General features: G+C 44.3%; 3 protein-coding genes across 9 annotated transcripts; 1 reads left to right on the forward strand and 2 right to left on the reverse strand.

The window, feature by feature from the left end:
• Nucleotides 1-200: 200 nt before the first annotated feature.
• rilpl2 (Rab interacting lysosomal protein-like 2) lies at nucleotides 201-6016 on the reverse strand. The gene is made up of 4 exons (XM_015366155.2): nucleotides 5409-6016; nucleotides 4331-4482; nucleotides 4107-4214; nucleotides 201-1167 (listed from the first exon to the last, which is right to left on the reverse strand). Exons 1-4 carry the CDS (start codon nucleotides 5694-5696, stop codon nucleotides 1146-1148), a joined length of 570 nt encoding a protein of 189 aa, XP_015221641.1. The 5' UTR covers nucleotides 5697-6016; the 3' UTR covers nucleotides 201-1145.
• On the forward strand, nucleotides 2251-19069 carry snrnp35 (small nuclear ribonucleoprotein 35 (U11/U12)). Of its 4 annotated transcripts, none has more exons than XM_006640234.3 (2): nucleotides 2251-2797; nucleotides 7752-9021. In XM_006640234.3, exons 1-2 carry the CDS (start codon nucleotides 2708-2710, stop codon nucleotides 8583-8585), a joined length of 924 nt encoding a protein of 307 aa, XP_006640297.3. In that variant the 5' UTR covers nucleotides 2251-2707; the 3' UTR covers nucleotides 8586-9021. The 4 variants fall into 4 exon arrangements, 2 of the variants coding, with proteins under 2 accessions (XP_006640297.3, XP_015221638.1); XR_001480684.2 differs by lacking the exon at nucleotides 7752-9021 and adding an exon at nucleotides 18964-19069 and having other exon boundaries at nucleotides 2708-2797; XR_001480685.2 differs by lacking the exons at nucleotides 2251-2797; nucleotides 7752-9021 and adding exons at nucleotides 6661-6783; nucleotides 18964-19069.
• Nucleotides 9370-27815, reverse strand: rilpl1 (Rab interacting lysosomal protein-like 1). Of its 4 annotated transcripts, XM_015366149.2 has the most exons (9): nucleotides 26953-27815; nucleotides 24991-25141; nucleotides 21318-21436; nucleotides 20116-20334; nucleotides 18245-18388; nucleotides 16678-16844; nucleotides 16303-16401; nucleotides 13142-13229; nucleotides 11922-12013 (listed from the first exon to the last, which is right to left on the reverse strand). In XM_015366149.2, exons 1-9 carry the CDS (start codon nucleotides 27238-27240, stop codon nucleotides 12008-12010), a joined length of 1281 nt encoding a protein of 426 aa, XP_015221635.2. In that variant the 5' UTR covers nucleotides 27241-27815; the 3' UTR covers nucleotides 11922-12007. The 4 variants fall into 4 exon arrangements, with proteins under 4 accessions (XP_015221633.2, XP_015221636.2, XP_015221635.2 ...); XM_015366147.2 differs by lacking the exon at nucleotides 13142-13229 and having other exon boundaries at nucleotides 9370-12013; nucleotides 26953-27814; XM_069182278.1 differs by lacking the exon at nucleotides 18245-18388 and having other exon boundaries at nucleotides 26953-27813.
• Between the last annotated feature and the right edge of the window lie 164 nt (nucleotides 27816-27979).

Below are 27979 nucleotides of genomic sequence, written 5' to 3' on the forward strand. Positions count from 1 at the left end.
TGTAACTCCAGACTATATATAGGGTTAGACACCGTTTAAAAGACAAAAGCAAACAATCTTCCATGAAAATTGTTTTTAAAAAGTGGATACAAAACAAACTGAAAACAGATCTAACTGGAATGTTGTTACAGGGTTTTGTTCACGTGTCATGTTTTTGAAACTTTTAAATAAATACTAGTTCACAAACAACTTGCCCGTAGTAACATTTTTGATGATGGTTTATTCACAGCCCCTGACCCATGTTGACAAAATACAACCCTGTCAAGTGAAGGGTAACAAGGCACGTTTCTACCATTGGAGTTTCTTTCCCTATTATTATAGACAATGATCCCCACAATCCTGCTTGCTTTAATTCTTTGGTTAAGATGTTTCATTTAACAGTGCAGAATGTCCAATGGGTCTTTTAACATTTTTCACCAGGGGATAAATAAATGTGAAAAGCTGTTGTCAACAACTTTATCAGCACAGTTCCAATCATTTTACACTCAACACACAGATAGCCAAGAGTTAGTAATATCTCTGGTGCATATTTTCCTCACTGATTTGCCTTGAAATCATTTTTTGTAGCACCCAATGAAAACAGTCAATACAGTGTAAATAGGACAGATCTGTACTTTTGCCTTTGCCTTTTGATTTTCAGCCAGTGATTTCACATAGTTGGAGATCCTAAAAATTTCACATCTGAACACAACTGCAGCTGAAGTGTTTTTCCTTCTTTTTACTTTTCAGCTAAATCTGGAATTCTGCTTGTTTCTTCTTCATCCCTACTTTCACTTTTGGACTGGCATTTATGTATCATATTACAATTTCCAACTTGAACATCTTCTCCCAGAATGACAAGGGATATACTGTATTAACAGACATGCTAAAAAGACTGCAACACTGTCTCATTATTCTGCCTTGGACAAGGTGGTTTTAGTGTTTAACTTGAGCTACAGCAGAGATGGCAGGTAACAGAATTGTTTCAAAGTACTCACAGTGTACAGTATTTTTTTCCGGTGTATAAGACGGTCATTGTGATCCGTTCTAATGCACAGTGGAATAACTGTTTCCATATTTTCAGAAGGTTTAAAATACTGTTCAAATCCTTTTAGTATAAAAAGCTGGTGAACATTAGTTATTTGAATTCTGTCGTGTTCTTTTCATCACTTCCTAGTAAACGAAAACCTGGGGAGGAAAAGAAATCAACAGATAACATTCAGAAAGAGTACAATACCTTTTTTCCGTTTTTGTGGTTAGAGTTAATTATTTTCCACGGAGACGCATTGCTGCCAGCAAAGGGGGAAAAAATCATCGCCCTTATCTCGTAATTAAAAGATAGTAATTCTGGCATACTTTATGTGATCACGGGATAGCACAATTAATTGTTGTATAATACATATGTCGCTACGTGCGGATTTACCGTTTTAAGCAAAGGACCTGATTGCGCGCATAACTGCTCATAACGAAAGCATCACTACTTTGATGTCTAAATCCCACAAAACTGCTCCTCGTGCTTATAATGATTCTGTCCATATTTGCTAAAAATGGCTAGATTTGATTATGACTAAACCTCAGTCGAAAGTAAATCCGTACAAATTCTGCAGCGCTGGACACTGTCACGATCATGAAACCGAAAGTGCCAGCCAAGCTCACGGCAGCTTCTAGATGCTGTTACGTTCAGTGCACAACGTAACAGGTGTTACAGTACAAACACTGAAGTAATCATTGCTATCTCGTAATTACGAGATAAGGGGGCGATTTTATTTCCCTTGGTGGCAGCGATGCGCTTCCGTAATATTCTAAGATATTAGATTTTTTTTTTTCGTTGAAAGAATCAAACGATATGCAATAATTATGTTGCATCACTATTTTGGGGACATACCAAAAAAAAAAGAAACAGCCGCACACTTGGGAGTATGTTTGTATATCCTCAGCACCAAATGGCAAAAAAAAAAAAAGCAGAGCAAAGCTGCACTGTGCACAATAGTTCAAACCCACACAGCTGGTCTGTGTTTTAAGCATGACTGTGTCCCAGCTCATCTACGCTGGGTTTTTTCTCATTAACCTCGTTCTGTGAAACACAGTGATGACCTCTTGGGAAGCTCCTAATCACTGCCCCCCCTCTTCGTGAGTACATGTGCCAGGACAGCTCAGTAGCTCTCACACAGCCACCGAGCTCCACCCTCGTACTCGCTGTGGTCAGCTGACAGGGCAGCCTGCCATGACTTGATGAACAACAACCACCCACGGGCTACCCAGGCAGGAAAGCAACTTGCTTTCATCTCAGATTGCCAGGGTTGTGATCAAGTCACAAATCCAACAGGGTCACAGACCGCAGAACCCTGGTTATCTGAGGGCTGTGCTGCACCACTGATTTTCAAATCGCAGCTGCAGGCAAACAACGATCCCACATTGCCACTTATCAAAGGTCTTCCAGAGACACAGCCCTGGTGGACCAGATGAACTGCACCCACAATCTGTTGGGCAAGGCAGTACTTATGCTGTCTGTCCCCTCAGAGAACTGAATGAACTGGTCCACAGTCTACAAAAACACTGGGCGGCAGAAGCAGACGTTCAGAGAAAAAGCCACACTCACAGGTGCAGGCAGCAGTGCGCCTCACGCCCAGAGGGAGAAGGGAGCGAGACCTCAGCTGAAGCTGGCGATTCAGAGGGGAAGCCAGCGAAACTACAAAGTCGAGGGCCAGGCTGGGCCGGAAGACAGCTGATGGCAGACCGAGAGCAAAAGAAACAGAAGCAGGCGGCCAGCCTAAGCTACAGCCAGAAGAACTGCAGCCCATGGGAACAGGAACGCAAGGTAAGCGGACTCTAAAAGTTCAATAGGAAATTTCGACAGGGCGTGTCCCTCAGGGACAATCCATTTTGTTGGGGTGCTGCCTGGAAAGCCTATGACCTGGAGCCAGAGCACATAGTTGTCTGCTGTTGGAGCACTGGGCTAAAGTGACACTGTATTGCCCAGTGGGAGGAGCTGCTGATCCCAGCTACTAGAGTATCCTAAAGGACAGAGGAATACCGCCTCTTTAAGCATGGACACTGGTCTCCTGGCAATCTGCAGACAGTCTTCTGGAAGCACGAAATCGGCAGATAGTGGGCAGAAAGAACCCAGGTTGGAGCAGCTACAGGAAATGCTCTGCCGCCCGAGAAGCCCAGAGAGAGCCTGTCCTCCTCCTTCAGTGAAGCCTAAGCACTGAAAACGGAGCCAGCGCAAGGGATTAAGGTTCGAAAGACCAGGTACGGCGACAGCCGGGAGTGTTAGCTTGCCCATAGCCAGGGCCCGCAGGTCCCACCAGCAGGGCGGGGAGGGAAAGGAAAAGACACGGTCAGCTCCTCGAAAACTCAACCACACCAGTGAGGCAGAGCTCCAGTGGGCGGGACGGGCGACGCCGATCCAGTCAGGGGCGAGAGTCCGTCCCCAGAGTCGGTTGCGTGCAGAAGGAAAGCAGCCAACCAGAGCATCAACCCCATAACGTGACCACACCCACGAACCGGGGAGACAGCAAGCAGGGGCGGGCTGGCTGGGCGCACAAAGGGTAAAGCAAGAGCCGACCCCTCAGCCCGGACTCGTACGGGCTGAGGGAAGAGCTGGGCGACTCGGAAAGGACCTCTTGCTCAGCATTGGGGGTCACTGGTGCACTTCCCATCGAGGTCAAACTCCAAAAGGGCGCAAACACTCGTTAGTTGAAAACAGAAGCGCGGCCAGAACTCAAAGGCAACACGACGAGCCCGGAGACAGAAGCACCAGGTACCTGGAAGCCACAAGCTGCACAGGCACACGCAGAAAACACATCCACCACCAAAGCCCACTCACGAGGAAGTCATGCATCACTATTCAATTATCTGAGGCAGTGAGTGCGCCAAAAATGCATTTCGCTGAATAAAACGGTGGCAGGAGTTTTACTTCAAGAGAAACCCCTATCTCGCAGTCCTGCCGTTACAATGCAGGAGGATGTCCACCTTTTATCGAGGCTCTTTTCAGAACCCGTTCTTCCAAAGCCTGCCACCTTGCGGGGGAAATAGACGAGACTGAAACAGGGTCATTTATATGGATGACCATCTACAAAAACAAAAACCGACGCTCTTCAAAAGAAAAAGAAGGGAACACTTACAGTTTCCGGATGGTGGTTTTCTCTTCTTTAGGCGTGGTGCAGGGCGCTGGGGGTACAGGCTGGAGATCCGCTTCAACTGCGGCTGGCTCGCTCTGAGGCAAAATCCCACTGCAGACATGACCACACCACGTTATTATCCCCATTCGGCGTCATCCCCTGTTTTCTTAGTTCAAATAAACCCTTTCCAAGAAGGACGCGGAGAGACACAGCGCATCTGACTACACCTCTTATAGAGCTGCAGCTGCTCTTGGGCCACCAGGAGCTGGGCTTTGAGCTGGTTCCGTTCCTGCAACACGTCCTTCAGCTCCTGCAAAGTGAACCGGGGCCGGTTCGGATCCTTGAGGTCCACTACCATCTTGTTCGAACCGATCGTCATCTGTAAAATACGAATCATTTCTCCGGATGAGACCCATCCAGAAAAGCCGCGTGTTAATTAGCACAAAATGGTGAAATCTAAAGTATTTCCAGTGGATAAGCATTACGAGGCACCGAATTTATTCTCCTCCCCCGAACAAAACCTTCTGTTGAAAGTAAACTGTAATTAGATTATTTTCTATATCCCATGTCCACATATGACCAGTCACGCTCTGTCAATATTAATATGAGTGTTGTGAAAGAATTGAGCTGTTCTGCTTGAGCAGTCTGGTTATAAGCAACGTTTTACAAATAGTATATATTTATAAAATGTGTTTTTGTTATTGAGAGAAACAGCTAAACGCAGAATTCAATGTCCAGAAATTGAACACGTCCACATGTGTGAAATTCTAAATTCCCGTAGAACATTAAGAGCTGCTCTCACAGTCGAAGGAGTTAGCTGTCATTCTGTTTCCCATTCATTTAATAACGGGTCACAAGTGCGACCCACATAAAACAAATCAGAACAGAATAAATCACTTTTCGACTCGTGCTTCACTAGAAAGCAGTACTTATTATTTTTAAAAAACGTAAATGTCAGAATTCATTATAGTTTTTTTTACTATATACCTTTATATGAAAGGTATACGTCAGAATATGTACTTCTCGAGGTATTATCTCGTGTAATTGTAAAAACTGGTACATAGAAAATTAAAAAAAAACACTCAAAAGTCAACTACTGTCCGCAACATTTCTCGGATTCATCTCACGGGACGTTTTGAAAAAAAGTTCAAATAAAAGGGGAAAGTTCTTCATTCTGGGTCAACAAGGAATAGCATCAGGTTTCTTAGTGCTCTTCAGTTGCGCATTGGATCGACCAGTTGTCGAGCTAGTGTAATACAAGGAAGAAGAAATGTCTCCTGTGCACACTGCAGACGAAGAGCTCACCGTCCCCTGTTCCGACCCCTCACTCAGACGCCGGTCCAGCTCGCTCTTCAGATTGTCCCGCTCCATTTTCAGCTCCTCCAGCGTCAGGTTGTGCCTGTTCACCAGGGCTTCAAACATCTCCAGGACCCGGACAATTTTGAACTGCAGCTCGGACACCTCTTCGCCGGCGCTGTTGATTTTGAGCAGGTCTCTCCCGATCACATAGGAGATGTCGTACACGTCCTCCACCGTCAGATCAAACGCGTCTTTCTCGAAAGCCAGAGCAGGGGTCGTGTCCAGCCCCTCCATAGCTACTGCTGCAGGAGCTGCCGCCCGCGGTGGTGTGTTTTTATGTTCAACAAAGTGTCTCTGTAAAAGCTGAAACGTCTCCTTCACGCTTTGAAGTCAGCTCAGATCCGTCTGATGGTTAGTTTTCGCTGTTGTTTGCTCGCAGTGCGAGAGGGTCCCTGGTCATCGCACAACCTCTTTGAACTTCCTTCTTTTGGAAACTTTGGGCAACTTGCCACAGTCCCTCCTTGACTGACGCGGCCTTGGGCCAATTGTACTCGCAGAAAGTGAAACCCCTTTCGGCGATGTCTGTATATATCTCAGGAGGCAACGCTTCTCCTAGTGACAGGTGAAGCCAAGCGAGCAAGTCAGGTGAAACGCAGCATGTGATACTTTATAAGCGTATGACGGAGTTTCCAGATCATTTTTGTTCCGCTACTGTGTGTGAATTTGGTTACAGCGATACTTTTTATCACGTAATAAAGATTGTGAACAAAATAAAAATACCCCATTGCTGTGAAGACAATCTATATTTAACCTTTTTTTTTAATCGAGATGAATTAACCGATTTACTGTGATGCAAGCTGTAAACTCCAAAAAATAAATTCTTGATTTTATACGAATGCGAATGCAATGTTACCTTTTTCATTTCAAAACAAACAATACACTGTACAAAAATATCTTTAAAGGATACACAATGTAAACAGGTATGCAGTAAACCATTCATCGTAATCCATTCACTGGAAGAGTACATTAAAGTGCACAAAGGCATTGCAATAATAGGATAAATCATGGGCTCAGTAATTAAGTGGCTACACCCTTAAAACAGTTTCTATTCATTATTTGTGTTTAATTATTACAGCCAGGTTCTTATATTACAGAGAAAATCTCTGAAAACTGTGTAAGAGTCTTTGGTTAAGGTTTGTGTTAATATAGATGTGTTGAAAAAAACAGTCCTTTATTCTCAGTAAACGGAAAGGATTCTGATCGGGAACGGTTTCAACACGGAGTGTTTTTGAAGATGCACAAAGGTACAATTTAGTGAGATGATGCGTGCTGTCTAAAACCCTGCGGAGCTTTTTAGAACTGTTTGGAAAAGGACGTAATTGTAAGTCTTAAAAAATCTTGATTTCCCATACTGTCGTTTTAATTGAGCTTTCTTGATATTTTGAATTTAAGGTTAAGCTGTAAATAAATATGCAATATTGATGTTCAGCAACACTGGCGTTACAGTCGATTATGAGCGAGTTGCAAAACGCTGAATGTTTTTCAAAGTCGGCTTTCAAGAAAGTCGTTCAATGAATTGTAGTGTTCTGTGCTGTAGTCCATTTTTATTATTTCCGCTCGTTGCTGCTGAGGTCCACATAAAGTTTACTTTAATTTCTCATTTGTAATGCGCACTAATCGTTTATGCGGTCACAATGTATCTTTCGGACAAAGGCATATTTGAATTTTCCTAGAGTCCTCCTTCCACACCCTGAAGTTTCCTAGTTTGGGGGCCTTTAAACGGTGTGTTTTAGGTTCTGTTTCACCCATTTCAGATACGGTTTACTGGCGTGAGTATAACACTGCTTGTAGCCCTCTACATACAGAGGTTTTTAATGCTATGTTGTTTTTTAAGCGGGGTTATTTACTACCATAAGGAAAACATAGTAGCTGGACAGACTATAAAGGGTTGTAGCATAACCTAAACTGCTTATGCCACCCATGCGTTTTTAAACTGGCTCCCAGCTGCGAGTTTGGAAAGATTGTCCGTGTGATCAGTGTGACGCGTATTTAATTTGGGTTAACATATTTCCTAAGCAGTTTTTTATATTTTATGTTCTTAGTCGGGTTCACTTTTACTGTGGTAGTTTGTTTAGCATGAGAGCAGCTTACGTTGGTCTCTGACCCGGGGGGAGTGTGGTGGGGTGGACAGTTGACGAGAGAACCTGCCGTTATTCTTCCTTGTCCTTTTCTCAAAATAAAGTTTGCTAACCGGCTAGTGAAGGCTGTGTTTTCCTTCGTACTAACCCCCGCCTCCTTAAACTGAACCCGGCTCATTCATTTGTGCGCTTTGTTGTCTGCTTGCGTCAGAGGATGAACGACTGGACCCCCGTGGCGACGGTGTATGACCCCCTGAAAGCGGGGAGCATAGATGGCACAGACGTGGAGCCCCACGATCGGGCGGTATGGAGGGCCATGGTGGCCCGCTACGTCCCCAACAAGGGTGTTGTTGGAGACCCCCACCTCACGCTGTTTGTCTCCCGGCTCCACCACCAGACCACAGAGGAGAGGCTGCGGGAGGTCTTCTCCAAGTACGGCGACATTCGCCGACTGCGCCTGGTGCGGGACATCGTGACCGGCCTCTCCAAAGGCTACGCCTTCATCGAGTACAAGGAGGAGCGCTCGCTGGTGAAGGCCCACAGAGACGCCAACAAGATGGTGGTGGACCAGCACGAGCTGTTTGTGGACTACGAGCAGGAGAGGACGCTGAAGGGCTGGGTACCGCGGCGACTGGGCGGGGGGCTGGGGGGCAAGAAGGAATCGGGCCAGCTGAGGTTCGGCGGGCGGGACAGGCCGTTCCGAAAGCCCATCAACGTGCCCCAGATGCTGAACGAAAGGACCCTGCCCCAGGACAGGCCCCGCGACAGGAGGTGGGAGAAGGCAGGCGAGAGGGAGGAGTGGCGCAGGGACAGAGAGAGGGACAGGACTCCTCCAGAGAGAGACCGGGACAGAGACCGGGGAAGGGACAGAGACCGAAAGGAGGAGCGTGAGAGGACAAGAGAACGTAGCGACAGAGGAAGGGAGTGCGAGAAGGAAAGGAAGAGCAGCAAGCGCGAGAGAGAGCGGAGCAAGGAAAGGAAATCGAAAAGGGAAAAAGATGATGGCAGACAAAGGGACAAGGACAGGCACAAAGACAGAAGGTGAACGGCATCCGAAATGGGAGATATTGCAGAGAGATGTTACCTCTCCTTCAGATTAAGGCTATACGAGTCAAAAATCTTTTGGAAACTAGTTATTTGATTCTCCATCACAAATCGCAGAGCTTTGACCTTTGAAAAAAACTGGAAGCCTCAAGCTCTGAACTGTGGTGGAATCGTTCATTTTCGTTCATATGTACTCATTCTGTGCATGTGTTGCGAATATGAGTTTGCACATCTCCAGATACAGATGGTTTTTCTTGCTGATGTGCTCTTTCTGCCCAGTCTGCTCCTTGTAATGTGGCAGTGTTCTGTCATTTCTTTCAACACTTTCACATTGAAAAGGTTCATAAACAATTAAGAACCTTCTGCTGAGGTTCTTGATTCCAAGATGTACCCTGAGACTTGGTTTTGTCCAAGAAAATAAAAAAACAGATCCCCCACTTTACCTGTGAACAGTGTCCATTTCCTTTAATATAGAGGTGGCACATTACCCCCAAGCAGAGTAAGGGGCTATGCTTTTCCAGAGACTATGACAAGAACACAATCATTTTATATTTCTTCGGGAAATTTATTGAATGAAATTCTGATGGATTGTGATGACTTTTGTGTTTTAGCTTTTTAAAAAAAATTCATGCGTTTTCATTTGACACCTGTTAATCTAATAAATTCTATTTCAAACCTCAATTTTGCAACACTTAAAGAGTGAGGCATTTCTGCACAATTTTCTGTATATCACCTTTTAACCCAGAGCTTACTCTGAGGTGTGTGAAAATATTCTACCACCCAAGAAGAGTGTAAATCCTTTATTAAGCAGGTATGTCTGGAGTCAACACTGTATTGCTTTAAAAAAACAACAAAAACACTTCCATGGCACATTCCACCACTAAAATACTGCACTTATCAAAATAGGAAAGGCCTTCTGTAGATGAAAAATTGAAGCATCCACAATGGCAAAAAAGAAACTTAACAATTCAATGTCAACCATTTGCTTCAGCATAAGCTTAACAGGATATCATATACAAGTGGGTTACAGCATCACAAAACATTTAAATATGAAGCCAGAGCACACAAATCAAAAATATAGAATGAATTCCCTTCTTTTTAATGGATATTTTATGTTATTCTTAAAAAAAATAATTCAGTCCCTTTCTGGAGGTCCCTGTTGACTTAAAGATCCATTTTACTGCTTGCATTGCCCCAGATCTGATTTATGTTGGCAATTTCATTTGGAAAGACTGGGCCTTTCTGCACACAATCAAGACTTCTGGCGTTTGTGCTGTGTTGGGCACCTGGTCTGTCCTTGAAAAACGAGCTTGGACCTGCTGTCCGTGAAAGCTGGACGTCTTTGAATGCAGTCCATTACACAGTTTTGTCAATTAAATTAAAAAAAGATAAAATATGATATTTGAATAATTCCACTGATGTGTAAGGAGGATTTTCAGCTTAAATCATCCTCATGTCAAAAATCTTACGCAAGAGCCAAACAATGATGTAGCTTCCCCCCACCCCCAACATGTTGAGTCTAATTTTCCCTGTAAGAAATCTGCTTACAAAAAACCCCAAACTCTTAATGGTCAAGACAAAGTAGACAACAAGTCCTGGTATTTAGCAGCAGTGTTTCGACTCATTATGGTATTCAAAAATTTGTAACTTTCGTTTGACAACATAGTTGTGAAAAATCAAGTTTTTGTGCTGTGCAATCTTTCCTCCTTTTTTCATTCTTTTGTAGGGTTTTATAAAGGCACAATATCCGGAATATGTTTTCTTAGCACATGTATTTGTTGAAAACTACTTCAGAATTTTTTTGCCTGTTTGTAGTCAGAAAGCTTTTCAGGGATACTCTGGGGTGGGTCCCCCTTAACCCCCCTTGAGGATTTTCAATATTGTTGGTGAAGACAAGAACACTGAATATTTTTTAATGCAGGCAAGTCAACCACTCGATTGGTTTACAGTCAAACAGATTCCAAGAGCTTTATTCACAGCTTTAAACGTCTGCTAAATAATTCTCAGGGATACTGACGTGGGACAGTGAGTGTCCTCCACCATGTGCTAAGCAGCCAGTGTAGCATACGCTAGCCCACAGGAAGGCTTCTGTCCTGGAAGAAAGGCTGTTGGCCCTGGTGTTGAGGGACATCTTCCTGGCCCTCATTGATAAACCTTTTAGGAATCGTCTGGGAAGTTTAATCGTCAGGCTGTATTTAGGTATTTAAATATACCTAATGCATCATTCACTAAGCTGCCTATTGCAGTATAGGCAAGTACCCCATACCCGACACATCAAAAACGTAAAAAGCTGAATCCAACCACAGCAGGGCCACCAATAACAACTTGCTGTTTCTTAGCGGCACGTGATAGAGTCTGATCTTTTGGAGATACCGACTACGTTGTTTCAGTGTCCATTTTTAAACACTGCTCCTATTTTTTTCTGAAGCTGATCACATCTGCACGCAGTTCCTCCTTTTCTCTGCTCCACCTGCCTCCTCTTCCTCGCGTTCTGTCATCCCGAACTCCCACTTCGCGCGTCTCTCTCTCTCTCTCTCCCTCTGTCCCTTCCTCTCCTGTCCCCGTCTCCTCCCACGAGCCCGCGGCTCTCACTCCGGCCTCGTCTGCTCCCGTCTCGACGTCCCGCTTCTTTCTCAATCCCACCGTGCAGTTCTTCCAGGGCTCCCCTGCCTGCCCTGGCCAGGCCCTGCCTCCCAGAGGAAACTCCGGGTGGAATCTGCTTGCGCTCTTCGTGTGGAAGGTATCCACCGAGCCTCCAATGAGAAGACATTTCTTTGCTATCGTTTGAAGACCGCTGTGGGAAGTCGCCAGTCATTCGGATCCAGTGGCGTCCCAAAAAAACACGTCTACTGTGCAGTTTCAGCTCATGTTCCAGTGTTACTCCTTAATAGCAAGTTCAACTTGCCCGCCATCCATCGGACCGTTGGCACGCACCATGAGGATGTTAGCTACTTGTGCATTTTTTTTTAATGCAAACACGTTTTGGCATAGATTTAACTATACTGGTAAATGGTAAAAACACTACTATGTCCACATGTGCTGCAGCAATTAAAAAAAAAAAAGGCTATGAAGCTTACCAATAAGCTGTTAATGCTGTTGTGCAATGCGGAGTCTTTTGCGCCCCCTAGCGGGACGGCTTTTTGGTGGCTTCGCTTTTTGAAATGCAGTTCCTCTCGGTTAACGTGCGCTCTTCTTTTGTGTGTGTGTGTGTGGTCGCGCCTGTCTAAACCCGCAATGCACGAGAGAGGCGGCGGGGCTCGCTGTCCGGGTCCGAGTTTCCGTCACGCGTTGCGGGTTTAAAGGTGCTGCAGGGCCTCCTGCGCCTGCTCCGTGTACACGTCATCTTTGTTGGCCCAGCTGCCGAAGGTGTCTTCGAAGCGCACGTTTTTCTGGGAGTTGCGTTTCTTGTCCTTGGAGAAGAAGCTAAACCTGCAACGAAGGGTGAGGCAAGCAGAAAAAAAAAGTTATAAACAACGAATATATATCAAAACATTTTGCATATGAGTAAATGCATAATCGAATTTGGTCAACTATAAAAGATTTAGGTATCATCTATATAATGTTACTTAAGCTAGAAAAAGAACTACAGATAAAACCATAGCCAAGGAAGAATTAAAAAAAAGTATTCACAGCTTCAACGTCATCATTAGTTGGACGTGCTGAATTATTATCAGAACAGCAAAAGATGTTCAAACATCTTTCTTGAAATATAGCTGTGCAGTATTAGTATGCTTATCACTTCATTTAAAACTGGATTAGAGTAGAACATCTCTAATCTACGGGTGTGTTAGGCTACCACATCATTTAAATTTGTTATTGATCTTGGATTATTCACTTGCAATTAGTTAATCAAAAACGTTGCAGGAGGGAGTGGGGGGGTGGGAGGTATACAGACAAGAAAGGACAGACTAATGCAATTTCCCAGCTGCACATTGCAACCAGCCCCCTCCATAACATCTCTGTGAAACACCCATCCAGTCCAGTCAGGATCTGTTCATGCACCAGTCCATCCCAGCAGTTTGATATGCTTAAGAAGTTAAGGTTTTAAAAAGACAATATATGTACTTCAGCATTTTATGTGGCCTTTAAAGGATTAAGTCAAAACAAGGCGCCACAGTTAGAATTAATTCTCAAAAAAAAACTGAAACGACAGTCCCAAAGATGCATTAATTTCTCTTTAAATATGAAGAGATTTTATTTCTTTTCAAACAGGCACCGATATGATTTAGTCCTATGTTAGTCGCATTAGGGTTTAGCAACTATATGGAGAAACACAGGTGGAAAGTGTGGATTATAAAATGAATGTGAAAGAAATGGGAGGAGTAACTGGATGGGGGGGGGGGGGATTCTGACTGGCTGATCCAAACGGTGCGACCTGCGTAAAACTGAACAGACCCCACAATCAGCCAATCAGAATAGGCGGCAGTGCCCTGAGTGAACAGCGTGCACGTCAGTACATGCGGGGAGAGGGAGAGCAACAGGCCGTGCAGGAAAAAGAGGAAGAAACGTGTAAAAAAACAACAACAAAGACACAAAACAACAACCGAATGATCGTACAAGGGACACAAGTCTTCTGATTGGCTGTAATGTGGGATCATCTGGAATCAATCCAGCTGCCACCATCGGCATTATGGCTGTAAAGATCCTGGTTGGAAAAGCACAGACACGAAGAGATGAGCAGCTGACACACAGTGAGGCGAACAGACACAAGGGCACTCCTGCACAGCACAGCCAGTGAGAGCTACAGCAGGGGCAGGTTACGCTTGGGGCAGAGATATCAGACAGCCCTGGTAAGCTAGCGGAGGCGCAGTTCATGCTGAAGTATTCATGATGTGGTCAAGAGTCATATGACGTGAATATTATAGGTCAAGCAATGACAAAGATGAAGGGACCCCTGAAACTGGCATCCCACCCATGAACCTGTACGGGCCCTTAGCACACCTCTGTGTAAAAACACCACCCTCTCTGCTCCCGCACAGATCCTCATGCACTGCAGGCGGCTGGTTTTCTGTATGGTTGGAAACTCGCACCCACAATGTCTGTGCATCACAAAAAAACCTTTTGCAGCCCAAGCAAGCACAGGCAGGGGAGTTCAATACAAACTGCAAGAGGTACAGGAGCATCAGTTTGGAGTAGACCATCAGAGGGACACACTGACATGTTGCTTATGGACAATGTCTTAACTAAACATCTGATTTAATCATCATCTCTCTGGTCAATACAATATTATACTGCATATTGTAGTCGTGACATTAATACCATATTCATATTCAGCATAACTCGTAATTAACAATGTAAGCATTTTTGTCTTATAATTAAGGCTTCTAAAGTGTTTATTTTATAATCACATTTTCCACTCATAATGACAACTAGCTGACATATTCCATGACAGCCTGATGTAAAGCAACACACAGGTGCTTCTCCTCTCCTGTTTTGACAAACTTAAAATACTATTTTAAAAAGCAAGCTAAACCACAATACTCTGGGGTTTTCAGATCAAATGCTCATCTTTAAAAGTATTTTTTTAGAACAGAATTTTCAAACAGTGCTGTCTAAGAGCACTGTATTATTATATTAATGCATATGAGCTAGTTTTGGTTGTTTATTGAATTTGGGGAGTTATATACAGGTTTAACAAGCTTATTATAGTTTCAGTTATTATTAATGCAGAAACATACCTTGGGAAATTTATTGTCAAACATTTAGCACACTGAAAAACTCAATATAGAAAAAGACACTGATTTAAAATAGTGTGCATACAGATGTATGTTAGAATTATAATAGAGTACATACAGGAATGTATGCTATGAGGGAAAAAGATTTTATCATTAAAACAAACTACAGAAACAAGGCAATTCACAAAATCCATCATACAGCCTTGAGCACAAGCCATTATCATATCTGAAATGTATCACATTGGACTTTTTTTTTTCGACTGAACATTGGATAATTGGCATAGATTGGTAATCATGCTCAGGGACTATTTCTCAAATTTAACTCAAATATGCAATGTGTCTGCCTTATCTTCTGTGATGTATTTTAGCCAAAACTCATAAATTAAGCATGCTTCATCCAAGAGTACATGAAGAAACCTTGGAGCTGGTGCCAAGCATCCAAGCATTACGTTGCAGAGTAGTGTTTGACTCAAATCTGTGGAAAAATCTGTTATGTTATTTTTGCAGCCAAATGTTAGCAACTCAGCCAGCAGTATTCTGCAACTGTCTATTAATTTGGGCTACCAGATCTTTTGTTAGCCCAGATTTAAAGAACTGGGGGCCTGAGCTATTAGATTTAATCTCAGATGTACAGCATTTGACAAGACTGTACTTTCCTGACAAACACCTTTTTTCAGATTGTAGAACCATTGCTGCAAAAAATAACACGTACACTTCGAAGATTCGCTAAAAGGTTAAAAAAAGAGGCAAGGATCCTGCAGACTGCATATAACTCATTTGTTATTAGTTTAGATGTCTTAAAAAATAAGTGACATTCTTCTGCACTACCCACAGCTGTAGTGTCAATGCTAAAGTGTTACAGTCAGGGGACTCTACACATCCTCTAGTGCTAGAGCACAAACTCAGTTCATCCACAGGTCTAACCTACAAGTGCAACAGGGCCACAGGAGAGGCCTACAGACTCCACCTCAGGGTGCTCAGGGAAAATGATCTCCTGTCTGCTCTGTCTGCCAGATTGCCAGGGGGCTGCTGGTTCAGGACATGCTACATGGGAAAAGTCAAATCATGCACGTGTTTATAACTGCACAAAGTGGGAGACTGGCACAGGGCTGGCAAGCGTGTGACAACCATTCCTTCATTTTACCTGCAGCAACATCACAATGTAGAGAAGGCAGACAGACCATGAAGTAAAAATTAGCAAATTACTGTGTTTAACCTGGCATTCAGCACTAGGGGGAGAGAGAAGAAGGGAGGACATATAATTGTATCACAAATAGGTTAGACTCTCGCACATGATCCCGCCCCGCCCCCCCAGCACCCCCCTTCCCTGTGACAGGCTCAGCTCACCCAAGACCTGAAAACTCAGGGCACGTGGAGAAGCTTGACCGGAAACACGGTGCATGTTTATCAAGGCTGAAAAATCACTGCCGAGGTGTTCTGCGCACAGCATGATACATTTGGACAGCGATTAGGGACACAAGCAGAGAGGTTAGAGGCGCAAAGAATGGGAGTTTCAGCTCTGGATTACGATTGATTTGCTAGTAATTCTGTGGTCCTCTGTTCTAAGACACGCATCTCACACACTCCATCTGGAGTTCATAGCCTATTACTGGTGCAAGGTAAAACTATACTTAATTCCAAAGTGCCACAATTAAGTTATTCTAATGGCCAACAAGTCAAAGTCTATTACTGTATGTTGATAGTGCTCATTTTAGCGAATAACCCCCTAGTGGCAAATGAGAAATGAGAAAATATTACTACTGTATCATGCTTCGTGAAGCAGTTAATGTCTTCATTACTTACTAAAAGGTGAAGAGTTTATTAGTAGAGCAAGGAAAAAATGTGTAGTGAAAGCCTTAGTTCCATTTGACATTTTGCGCAAACACAACAAGGAATCCTATATTAGAACGTCTAAGGTTCACGAATGGGGAATCTTTAAGACTGCAGGCAGCGCCCGTCACGCAGACAGAGCCGGGAGAAGTGCTCAGAAGATGTGGGAGACGCAGTTCAGCAGAGCCGGGGCCTGAGCCCGGGGGTACTCACAGGCGCTTGATTCCAGACTCTGGCTGGGTGGCGGGGCGGGGCGGCTGGGGGGGGGCAGGCCAGGGAGCGGAAGAGCTGGTCTCTTCCCCATTTTCCTCACTGTGGAGGAGAAAGAGAGAACACTGCAGAGGATGCCAGACACGAGCCGGTTGAGTATAAAGGAATAAAGTTAGCGTTTGAGCCAGCACTGAGGAAAATAATACTATCTGTCAGTAACCTTGACAGAAGAGTGGAACTCGTTTTTCTTTTCAACCTTTTTATTCCGTTGTTGCTATAATCTCAGCATGTTCACTTTGAGAGCCTGAGTTTGTTATAAATAAGTTTGAGTAACTGAACTAACCCTTTAATAATAAAAGCTCCCTGATGTTCAGCTACCTTTTATAATAGGCCAGCTCTTCTTGCAACATGAAGACTTTTGCTTTGAGCTCGTTCCTCTCGTGCAGCACATCACGCAGCTCCTGCAGGGTGAATCGTGGGCGGTTTGGGTCTTGCAGGTCCAGCCCGGCCTTGTCTGTGGACAGGTCCTCCTCGTACACCGGCTCCTTTTGAAAGGACGTGGAGAGATGTTGTTGAGCATCTCTTGGTCTCACCTTCTACAAAACTTCCAATCTAAAATGTCCACGGGCCAAAAACCAACACTTCTCTAGCAAAATCACATGCTTATCACTACTTGTAAATGAAGCGTTTAGTTCTAGACCGACCACCTTGTTGCACAATATAATTAGTAATGAGTAATTCAAGTTCTCTTCAGATATACTGCAGTGTAAAATATTTTCTGTGCAGTTTTTCAAATGTAGCTTTGCCATGATTTAATGGATTTTGATTCTGTGCACTATTGAGTTTGGGAAGCATTCAGTTGTGCAAGATGTTACTTGGAGTCAGTGAGAAATTATGGTCATATCTAACTTAAAGAATGAAAGAACCCTTTATGAAAAGGGGTTGGTATAGTACATGCCTGTACGTCTAGCATGCTAATTCACTTCCTATGGTCTTCTAGCATTGCAGAGCTTCTGGGCTTTCTGAGGCAACAGCAGCAGTTTGCCTTAATACATTCTTGATGTTATGTGTCCATAAGGCATCTCTGGCCAAGCTGATCCACAAAGTGCAAAACATCAGAACCTAGGGAAATGAGCAGGAGGGGTCTAGAAAAATTTGACTGGGATTACTATAGACCTGTGGTTGTCTTGATATCAACATTGGGTACGACACCATCACATTAGTGCCTAACACTACAGGACTGCTGTCCCCCGGATGATGAAACTGATTCCAGTGTCTACTGCATGGGATCCAGCAACACATCAGTGCTTCCTGCAACACACACATGCTAGGGAGAGTTCTCAAACGCTCCTTTCCAGCACTACAAATCTAAAAGTCTTTTTTTTAAACTTTTTTTACTCAATGGTTTTTAGGTAATTTCGGCATTGTTCAATAAGTGGCACGACACACTTGGGGGGAAAAAAAAGGCAGTCCAATACTTCAACAACTTCACAGCAGACCCAGCAATTATGTGCGACCCAAATAACGCATGAACAATTTAGTTAGCAATAAATGAACCTTTATGCGTGTTCTATCTGGTTTTCCCTTCCCAGATAATAATTTTTACCCTATAATTGTTACTTACTTCATTGCCACCAGCTTGACTAAAAGGATGATGTTTTGTCAGAATGTTTGGGGGAAAAAAACACTCTTTAAAAACAAGCAGCAGGCCAGCACATTGGAGCTTGAGAGGCATGCACATTCACGATCACAGCACACACACAGGCCACGTGTGTGACGTGACTACACACTCCCACACGCTCCAGCACTGCTGGAGGGGCTGCAGGAAACGTCTCTGCAGGGCTCACTGCACTTGATTCTGCAGGATTTATAGGAACAGCCACTCTGAGCACAATGAGGTTAGGATCAAAGCACACCACCCCTGGAAACCAGACAGTGCAGTTACCCATAACACTGCCTCTTCCTCTTCCTGCTCTTCGTCATTTTCACTCTCTTCTTCATTTTCCACTTCCACAATCCGGGGGAACAGGGAGAGGCGCTGAACGGGCTCAAAGCGTTCGATCTGGAATCTCCCCTCGGACAGAGCAGTCTGCATAGTGCAGTAATTGGGTTCTGAGATCTGAATTATGGTCATTTCCTATACAGGTGGCCTGATAACATGTTTTCAGGATATTCCAATTCAATAAGCTTTGATCAGCAAATTGTTGAACTAGGAATGGGCATAGATTTCAATTTTTCACAGTGCCCCTCACTATCCTTTCTGACATCACTCTTCTGTGCTGGTGAGCATGCTAGTGCCTGAATTATACCAACTACAGAGCAGTATATTTTAATACTGATTCATGAGAAACAAGGAACAATTTCAAGACAAAAATTAAGCATTTAATATCTAGTTTGACCACTATAGCCAAGAACAACACCTGTACATTTCCATTATTTTAAGCCCTGTGGTTTTGCTGGGCTTATACTTTGCTTTGACCTCCCATAATTTGCATCAGAATTTACCACACCTGCTTTTAAGCATAATTTCACTACAGCCTTTTGGCTACGTATCATAGAAAATGTTTATGAGGGGTTAGATGTGTTCCACAAATGCTTACTTAATGTAAATACTAGCAGGATATGTACATAAACTTTGTCTATTCTTCTTTATTTCTCCTTCAGGATATTGCCTGTCCCTCTCTGCATAATGCGACCGCAATGTGAAGCAAGCACTGTTCACAGGAGATCCATCACAAGCTCAGTAAGCACATTTAATCACGCCGCCCTATTTTCCAGAGTGACTCAAACTCTTTTGGCTCTGTTCCAGTTAAAATGAGATCATGAATCATCAGGCTGTGAATTTCACACAACCTCCCCATGTCTCTCTCTGTCACTCACTATAGAACATTTTACACACATTCCTAAATAATCCACCCTGATCATGTATACATTTCAATTTCAGGATTTCCATTTTAAATGTAACATAATAAAACATGCATTTGTTTCTATTCAACAAAAAGATCGATACTTATTACTTTTTAGAATACACTGTTTCCAGGTCTCATCTTACTTTGTCTAGGTTCTCACTGTGATTTCTCTTTCCCCCTAAGCTCTTAATGACTTTCCTAGTTTAGGCCAGAGCACTCCCTCTCTCAACATGTTTTTCTTTTATTCTGTATTTCCTGTAGTGCAACATTTCTGAGAATACAAAGGGATTGTGGGAGCCTGAAACAAGCTACCCAGCCATGTTGTTGAGGAAAGGCTGGAGCAGGTTCTTAGTTTACTTAGCTACTAACCACCAAATGAGTCATGTGGGCCACACAGCCTCCTCTCAAATTGCAGACTCTTTCATGTTCTTACTGGACAGCTTGTTTCCTGTGTGACAGATCAATATTGTTGCGATTTGGCTGATGTTTAGTCCGGGCGTGAATCTGCCCTCACGTAACGCTTCACTTTCTGGCTCAAGGCAAGTTATCTGCAATGCCTACCAGCCACCTATTTCTCTGGGGCTCCTACCAGCCAGACACACTGTGAGATGACCTGGGTCCTCTACACACGCTGTGCTCTCAATCTACACCCTTCACAACAGAAGGGCCGAGGGCACCCCAAATACACAAGAATGGGGGTTTTATTGACGCTCCATATGGCGTACTGAATCCAGACAAGTAACTGAGGCACCTTGAAAATGAGATGAACTGAAATCCCGCTTCTTTTGGGAGATCAAGGGCTCGTGAGGCCCGTTTGTGTCACAATGCCTGGCAGTGCCCGGTTTGGAGTCCTCTCACAGAAGACGGCAGAGCCGGCTGCCGGCGTGGTGCGCCGCGCTGGGCTCACCTTGGGCTCCTCGCTGCCCTGGCTCGGGTCTCCCTGCCCCTTCTCCCTCAGCTTGCTGAGCTCCAGCCTCAGGCTGCCCAGCTCCTGCTCACGGGTCTGGGCGAAGGCTTCCAGCTCCACCTTCTGCTCGATCAGCGCCTTGCCCTGCGCCTCCACCACCGTGATCCTGTGCCGCAGGTCGTGGTTGATCTTCATCAGCCGGTTCTGCTGCTGCTGTAGCTGCGGAGCCACACACACACACACACAGAGGAGATCCAGGGGTTCAGCTGCACGGGCCCGACCCTGGTTGCGAGCATGTCAGGATGGCATGGATTTCATTTTGATTTCTTTTTATTTGTATAATGTTAGCATGCCCAAAGGGGTTGCCCAAGGTTGGACCTTGGACCCCTAGTGATTTTTTTTCCTCTTTACTAAGGAGTTTTTGGTTTCTCTCCTCACAACCTTGTTGTGGAAAGCGCTCTATAAAAATGAATTGAATGACAATGGGTTGGCTGTTTGAGCTGGTGTTGGGCATCAGGGGAATTACCAGTCGCCATCTTTCACTGCCCGACCTTGTGAAAGGTCAGGCAGTCAAGGTCGGAACCAGCTGACCTGCTGGAGCTGCCAGCTCAAAGAGTGCAATATACAGTAACTCAGCATGCAGTCACATTGTAAAAAAGCACTTTCACCTCCCATGGAGGCCCAAAGGCTGTTTACTACTCATGATCTAATACACGGTTATCATGAAAAGGTCAATTGGACTGAATGTGTCTAATGCATATTTTAGGAATGGATAGTTATTGTATTTTGGACAAGTTACTTTTACTTGTGTATTGCACCAGCTTTGCTAAAGTGGCTGATTATTTTAAAGAACCAGCTGGTTTTGCTCTCTGAAGACTCTCTAAAGTCTTAAAGACCTACTGCATGTGAAGACATAAGAGTTTGTAGTTATTTCAGATTTAAACATTTTCAGATTTATTTCAATCTTTCCCGGACACTGTGATACAATGGCTTGCATTATCCTTGGGCCTCAAACAGCATAAAACTAAAACAGATCAAACTTTTTTTTTCATCTTTGACTGGGGTTCACTTTGTTTTTTTTTTAACACTTTTTCTTCTTTAAAACCAGAATTTCCATTAAAAAAAATAAGGAAATGAAGTTTGGAAAATGTGGATTAATGGTGGGTGCAGCCAAGGACAACAAGCAGGGAGTGAGCTCTTACTGCCTCGATGTCCTCGTTCTTCAGCGTGAGTTCCCGGTCCTTTGCGCGGATCTCATCCCTCTGCTTGTCCACCACTTCCTTCAGCTTCTTCATCACCTGCCTCTCCCTCTCCGACATGCCTGCCCAGAGGAACGCACGAGTCGTCAGGGAGGCCTGAGACGGTCCAGAACCAAGCTGTCATTCAGCTCACACAGCCACCAAAAGAGCAACCCAACTGAATAACAAGGCCAGCACCCCCTCAGTCCCGGTCCCAGGAAGGTGGGTTGGATACACAATCCAGGGTAACTACAGAGACTCTCTTTAGAGAGCCTGTCACTCAGTCTGTAAACTACATTTTCAACAAACGCTGAAATGTACTGCACTTTCATATTTGTGTGTCATATTTTTAAAATGACAATCTACTGCATTGCTCTATGGCAATGGTAAAATGGCAATTTACAGCATGTCTCAGCTTGGCCAGGAGAGTGGAGATACAGGGAGATGACAGTCACTAGATAACAATTTATTCAAAAGTCCAGCTGCAACAACAGTATTACTTGTAATTAAAACCGACCTGTATCAGAAGCTATCTGTCAAGGTGAGTAAAAAGTGAACTCTGGTTTAATTCTACTTTCTGGTATGTTCATAATCAGAGGTGCTAAGCCTCTTTAGGCTATATCTACCCATTAGATCTGAGAACACTTATTATTTAAATTATTGCTAAAGGTTTCAAACTTTCTTGGACCTACACTGTAGTGTAACATAACTATATCCTGTTGGAAATGCAGTTCAAAATAGAAAATGAAATATTCAATTATGTATGTAATACATGATTTAAATTTGTAAAACTATTTCACATCATGTTTACAGCAAGCACAGATCCAGGGGTCTATATGTAGACATGGGAGATATAGATTGCAGATATGGAAATTCCTCTTTGAGAGTTTCCACCAGGGTGTGTTGTGTGTCCTGCGGAATAAATATAGCCTTAACTGGTATGTCAGACACTTGACTGGATGCATTTCCATCCGAGTGCCCGGACTGCTCTAAAATAGCATCCTGTCCCTTTACTGCAGCCGGTCAGGCTGAGACTGGCACAAGGACTTGTGTGTTTGCGTGTGTACTGTCTTTCTCTTGCCCTCTCACCTCATCCCGTGTGGCGTCATGTGACACGACTCACACCTACACTCACCTACACCTACACTCTGCTGGTGACTGCATGGCAACATCAACACACCTGATCCAAAAACTGGCATCAGTCTTCGGCCTACCAGTTCTGCAGCTGGCCTGAAACACAAGCATTCTGAAAAGCAAACTAAATGCTTGATGTCTCTCAAAACGTTTTCTAGTGAGGGTGTTGATAATTACTTCAGAAATCTGAACTGACACTAAAACAAGAGGTTGGCACAAGAATGATTACAGTGGTGTGATTATTACACCAAGCAGAATTATTTCATCATTATCTCCAAGTTAGGCTAAACCAGTACATTTATTAGTAGTACACTTATTACTATGCTGAAGAGATATTAAAGAACTAGTACTACAATACAGCAAGCCCCTTGTGCTAGATACTGAACTCGGAGACCAGCTGACAAGACAGGCTGGCTGTGAGTCCTCCTGTGTGTGTGGGGTGTGGCTTAGGAACAGAACCAAAGGTCAGGACAGACCTCTTACAAACAAAGAGCATGAGAACGTTTACAAAGGAGAGAAGCCCACTGCTAGAAGCCAGGAAGTCATTCCTCCAAACTCCCACAATCCTGTGTAAAAAGTGCCTCTGGGTCTCATCATTAAATCCATTTCCCTGCTGCTTCCTTCCTGTCTGTGCCCTCTGGGTCATGTTTCCCTGCTGGCTCTGAAGAACCCAGATGAGCTGTCTTGGTCGATGCCAGTGACGATTTTGAATACCCGAATCCAGATTCCTTATAGTCTTCTCCATTCAAGGCTAACAAGGCTCAGTTCTTCTAACCTGACAGAGTAGGAGTTTCCTGGAATGCATCAAGTTGTTCTTCTCTGGACCAATTCCAGAAAACCAATATCGGTTTAGTAGTGCGGTGAAGAAAATTGCACTTAATGTTGTAAATGAAATCTTAACTGTATATCCTTATCTGCTGTTAGACTTTTTATTGCCTCCACACATTCACCTAGAAGGTAAACATTGTGTGAGAACACAAATGCCTTTTTTTTTTCCAAGCTCACCGTTTTGCACCCTTTTATTATTAATTCATTTGCAGAAATAAAGCCCAAGCAATGCTGGTCCCCCTCTCACACAGCCGGGTGCAGTACCTCACTCAAGGTACAACAGCAGTGTCTGCAGCAGGGGCTCGAACCCACAACCATCAGTTGAGCCCAGAGGCATAACCTCTACACTACACTTCCTCCATACATGATCATAATCAAAAATAAAATCTACCTGAAAAAACGAGTAAGCGTGTTAATAAACTGCACCTAATATTTGTCTCTATTATGCTGTACACCTAAATGCTGTTAAACATATTTGCATGATCATTGTTTCCCTTTGAGAACAAATGTCACAGGATCAAAGAATGAAAAAATTCACGTGAACAAAAGGTCTGTAAAAAATCTGCCATCTGTAACTTGACTATTCATCGCACTGCATTGAACGAAAATGATCAGATTCAAGATAAATCACAAGTCCCCTCTGTGAAGCCGATTCCCTGCCGATCTCACCAGACGCAGCCAAACAAGATTTTCAGATCAATAAGCAATGGCCTTGTCTCATTCACGACCCTTTCAGAACGTCTACACTCTGCTGAATTCTCCCACAACATCCGAGTGCTGTGCAGAGGGATTTGAAACGTCCCACCGTTACTGTTGCCTGAACCTTGATCGGTACCCACACATCGCACAATGCCGGCTGCTGGCTGAGGTTCATTATTATGCGCTGAAAGGCCCCACTGTGTGTGTGGGCGCCGGACAAGAGTGCCTCGCACAGCTCTGCTCGGCTCGTCCAGGAATCCATGCAGCTGGTTTGAGGCCGCCGAGCGCCTTTTCACCCCCAGCAGCTCACAGAACAGCAAGAGAAAACACCGCCAGCACCTCTCTGCGCGCCACGGCCTCTCCTGGCTTTAGTTCAGCCACACATTATTGATAAAAATAGGAAGAAATGAATGTATTACAAAGATAACTGATGAACAGGACTGAAAATGATACCACAACCACACTGCAGCCCCGAATTTCACAACAGGGCTTCTGGGAAGTGCTTAATTAAATAAGTGGGTGTGAAATTAGGCTGATTAATAAGGCTTATAAGGTTAGTGTATTAGATTAATAACTTGTTAAATTAATTCTCATCCCACACCCTAGACTGGAATTAAGAGTATTAAACGACAAATGCCAGAAAGACTCGTGGCCTTATTTTAAAGCACTGATGACTGATTGAGCAACATTACTAATGTATCTGAGCCGAATACTTACAACTTACTGCTGATGATTACTCAGTGATGATTTAGAGGCCACTAATTCGTTTGGAAATTAATGTAGGTGTATACAGTATATGCACTTGTATGCATGCTAATTCCTCATGACCCTTCAAGACATGACTTGAAGCTTGTGGAACAGTGATGATGCTAAACAAATCAGCTGTGCAGGCTCCTTTCTTTGTTTTTTACTTTTCTTGTTTTCTGTGTTGCTGTGCTGTTTTTTGTTTTTTATTGGTCGGGCTCTTAACCGTCACCTTCTTGTTTCTGCAGGTCCTCTTCAGTCATGCCGGTGTCCTTGAAGGAGAGGTTAGTGAGCAGGTTCTTGTTCTCCTCCTGCAGCTGAGCAATCTGGGACAGCAGGTCCTGAGCTTCTCCTCGCCACACGTCCTCCACCAGCTCCAGCTCCTTGGTACAGAGGGCACAGGTCAGCACAGGGAAGAACCCACACTTGCAACACAGGCTGACGACAGGACAAACACTCCCACAAACATGGGTGAGGCTGACACCACAGACACAAGACAAACACCCCGACAAACAAGAGTGAGACTGGCTCCACAGACACAGGACAAAAACACCAACAAACATGGGTGAGACTGACACTGCAGACACAGACCAAACACCCCGACAAACAAGAGTGATACTCACACCGCAGACACAAGATAAACAAGAGTGATATTCATACTGCAGATACAGACCAAACACCCCAACAAATACAGGTGAGACTGACACTGCAGACAGACCCAACACCCTGATGAGTCATGAACATCTTCACGGTTGTTTCAGTAGTCTTGTCTTATTATTTTTTTAACATTTATATTCATTTTTTTCTTTTTTGATTGGGAAAGTAAATTGCAAAGCTTTTTTCCCCAGTGCAAAAAAGTCCTGGACAGAACCACTGAATGCCTCTGGGGATGAAATGCTTGTTTGTCTCCAATTTGCTTTCTCCTGTCCACTTTCTGACCATCAGGTTTGAGAATTTGTTTTTCCCCCCACAAACCATATGAAAATATGAAAAAAGCATTACATACATGGGACCACATTGACACTTAAAGCAGCTCCTCAGTTTAATACAGGGGTGGGCAACCCTTCTCCTGGGGAGCCTCAATCGATAGGTCCCTATAGGTCAACCTTAACGCACGAATTTCTGAACACTTGGAACACAGACACACACTGGTCTATGTACTAAACTAATTTGGTTCAGTCAGGAATGCCCAGCTGTGGTCTTTGGCAGTTATAGGGTATTCATTTTTTCGTTTTAGATTATCTCTTAACTACCTAAGTGAAGAAATGTACCAGTTGAGGTGGACTGTAACTGTTCAGGACTACTGTGGCTACCCTTGACTTATTGCTTCTTTTTCCCCAGATGTCTTCTCCACACTGTTTTACACAATGTTGAGCGCCGCAGTCCTTACAGAAAGCAGGGCGGCTTTGTCAGTTTAGGTGTAAGCACAGTATATTACAGACCATGACAAAACTGATAATAAGACCGAGAGGCGCAGCAGTCTGAGCTCTTCATCCTGTCGTCTGCAAACGCGCCTCTTCGAATTCTTAAACATCAGGCTGGATTACAAATTTAACAACCCAGTCTTTATTTTCCTTCCTGGGTATCCAGTATAACAATTAAACAGTTTTAGAAATAGAGAGAAGCTTGTGGATTACAGGAGCGCGCAACAAGTAGCATTTTCAAAACCTGCTACATTACATTAGCGTGCAACGTGCACAACACAATTGAATGCGTGCAACTTTTATACTCGGGATAAACCGCTCTTCTTTCTAAGGCAGTTATAAAATATGGATGTCATATCTCTAAAATAGAGACAGCGCATAGGAAATCAGGAAATACCAAGAATAGAAAAAGTGTGCCAAATATATTTTCCGTTTCTGTAACGAGTCCGTTCCACTTAGTCACGCAATCACAGCCAGTCTCACAAGCTGCATTCTTCACTAGCCATTCTGATAAGAAAATTATGTTTTTCGAGCAGGCTGGCCGCCTATCACACACAAAGAACATGTTTTGAATCTTCGAGCAATTGAGAGAGGTGAACAAAATGCGATCAAAGCGTTAGCGCAGTTTTGTCCTTTCCTTCGCTGCTCAGGCGAAAGCCTAGTGCCTAAAACGCCCTGTTTCCACACTCACAGTACACGGCCAGCTACCAGCGTGACAGGGCTTGTCCGTTTAGCGTCCGGCTCGGACAGACGCCAGAGGGATACCGCACCTTCTGGTGTTTTTTTTCCTTTTCCAGCCGGTCCATCCGCTCCAGCCGGAGCCGGTCCAGCTCCAGGCGCAGCTCCTCGGTCTCGGGGCTGATGCTGTTCCTGCTGACCAGGACTTCCAGGATCTCCAGAACCCGCACCACTTTGGGCATCAGCCGGGCCAGCGCCTCGCACCCGTACTGGTCTATGATCCTCTCGAACTCCTGCCCCACCACGGCGGCGATGTCGTACACGTCCATGACTGTCAGCTCCGCCGCGTTCTTCTCCAACGCGGATCCAAAGTCTTCCATCCCTGCCTCTTTGTAAGGGAGCAGCGCTGCTCTTTTATTTTTTCCTTTCCTGTCCGAGATCGAAGTTCCCCCCCGCACCTAACTCAAAACACCGCATTAACGCTGCCCCTGGATGCGTTGCGTCTCAGCAGCCTACCGGAGACCATCGCGGGACCCCTACGCACCCACAGCGGTCGGTGTTGCCTCTTCGGCCGCAGCCATTTTGTCGGGAATACGAGTTTAATTGGACTGAAACTCCAGCGGTTCCATTGCAATCCAAAACCCGCTGTGCCCCAGTCTCTGTGGATGCATCGCAGGCACCGACTGCGCATGTCAGAATCCCAGAAAGAGCAGTGGAGGTCGCCGCTAAGTTGAGTCAACTTGGAAATCGAGGCGTATAAATAGATCGGTGGAGTGTGAGTGCTGTGCGTGTGTGGAAAAGAAAGTATTGGGTTGTGTTGATTCAATTGACAGCTTCTGCCTTGTTAAGTACAGAGGGCTCTTTTGGCACTCCTCGAACGCGATGCAATTTACCTGTAATGCAAGTTTTCTTTAACGATGCACTGTCTTCTGTTTGGCTTCACGAGTAGCTGACTTCATTAAACATGAATCACCTTCTGAACAAACATCCCTGGTCTGTCTTCAGTGGTCTTAGTGGACACGTCGAGACAGAATCGACTGTATATACTGTAAGCCTGTACAACGAAACCCCGAACAGCTCGGTTGGTCTATTAAGACTATTTATAATATATATAAATAA

The sequence above is a fragment of the Lepisosteus oculatus genome, chromosome 22 (genome assembly GCF_040954835.1).
Source record: "Lepisosteus oculatus isolate fLepOcu1 chromosome 22, fLepOcu1.hap2, whole genome shotgun sequence".
Taxonomy (NCBI): Eukaryota; Metazoa; Chordata; class Actinopteri; order Semionotiformes; family Lepisosteidae; genus Lepisosteus; species Lepisosteus oculatus.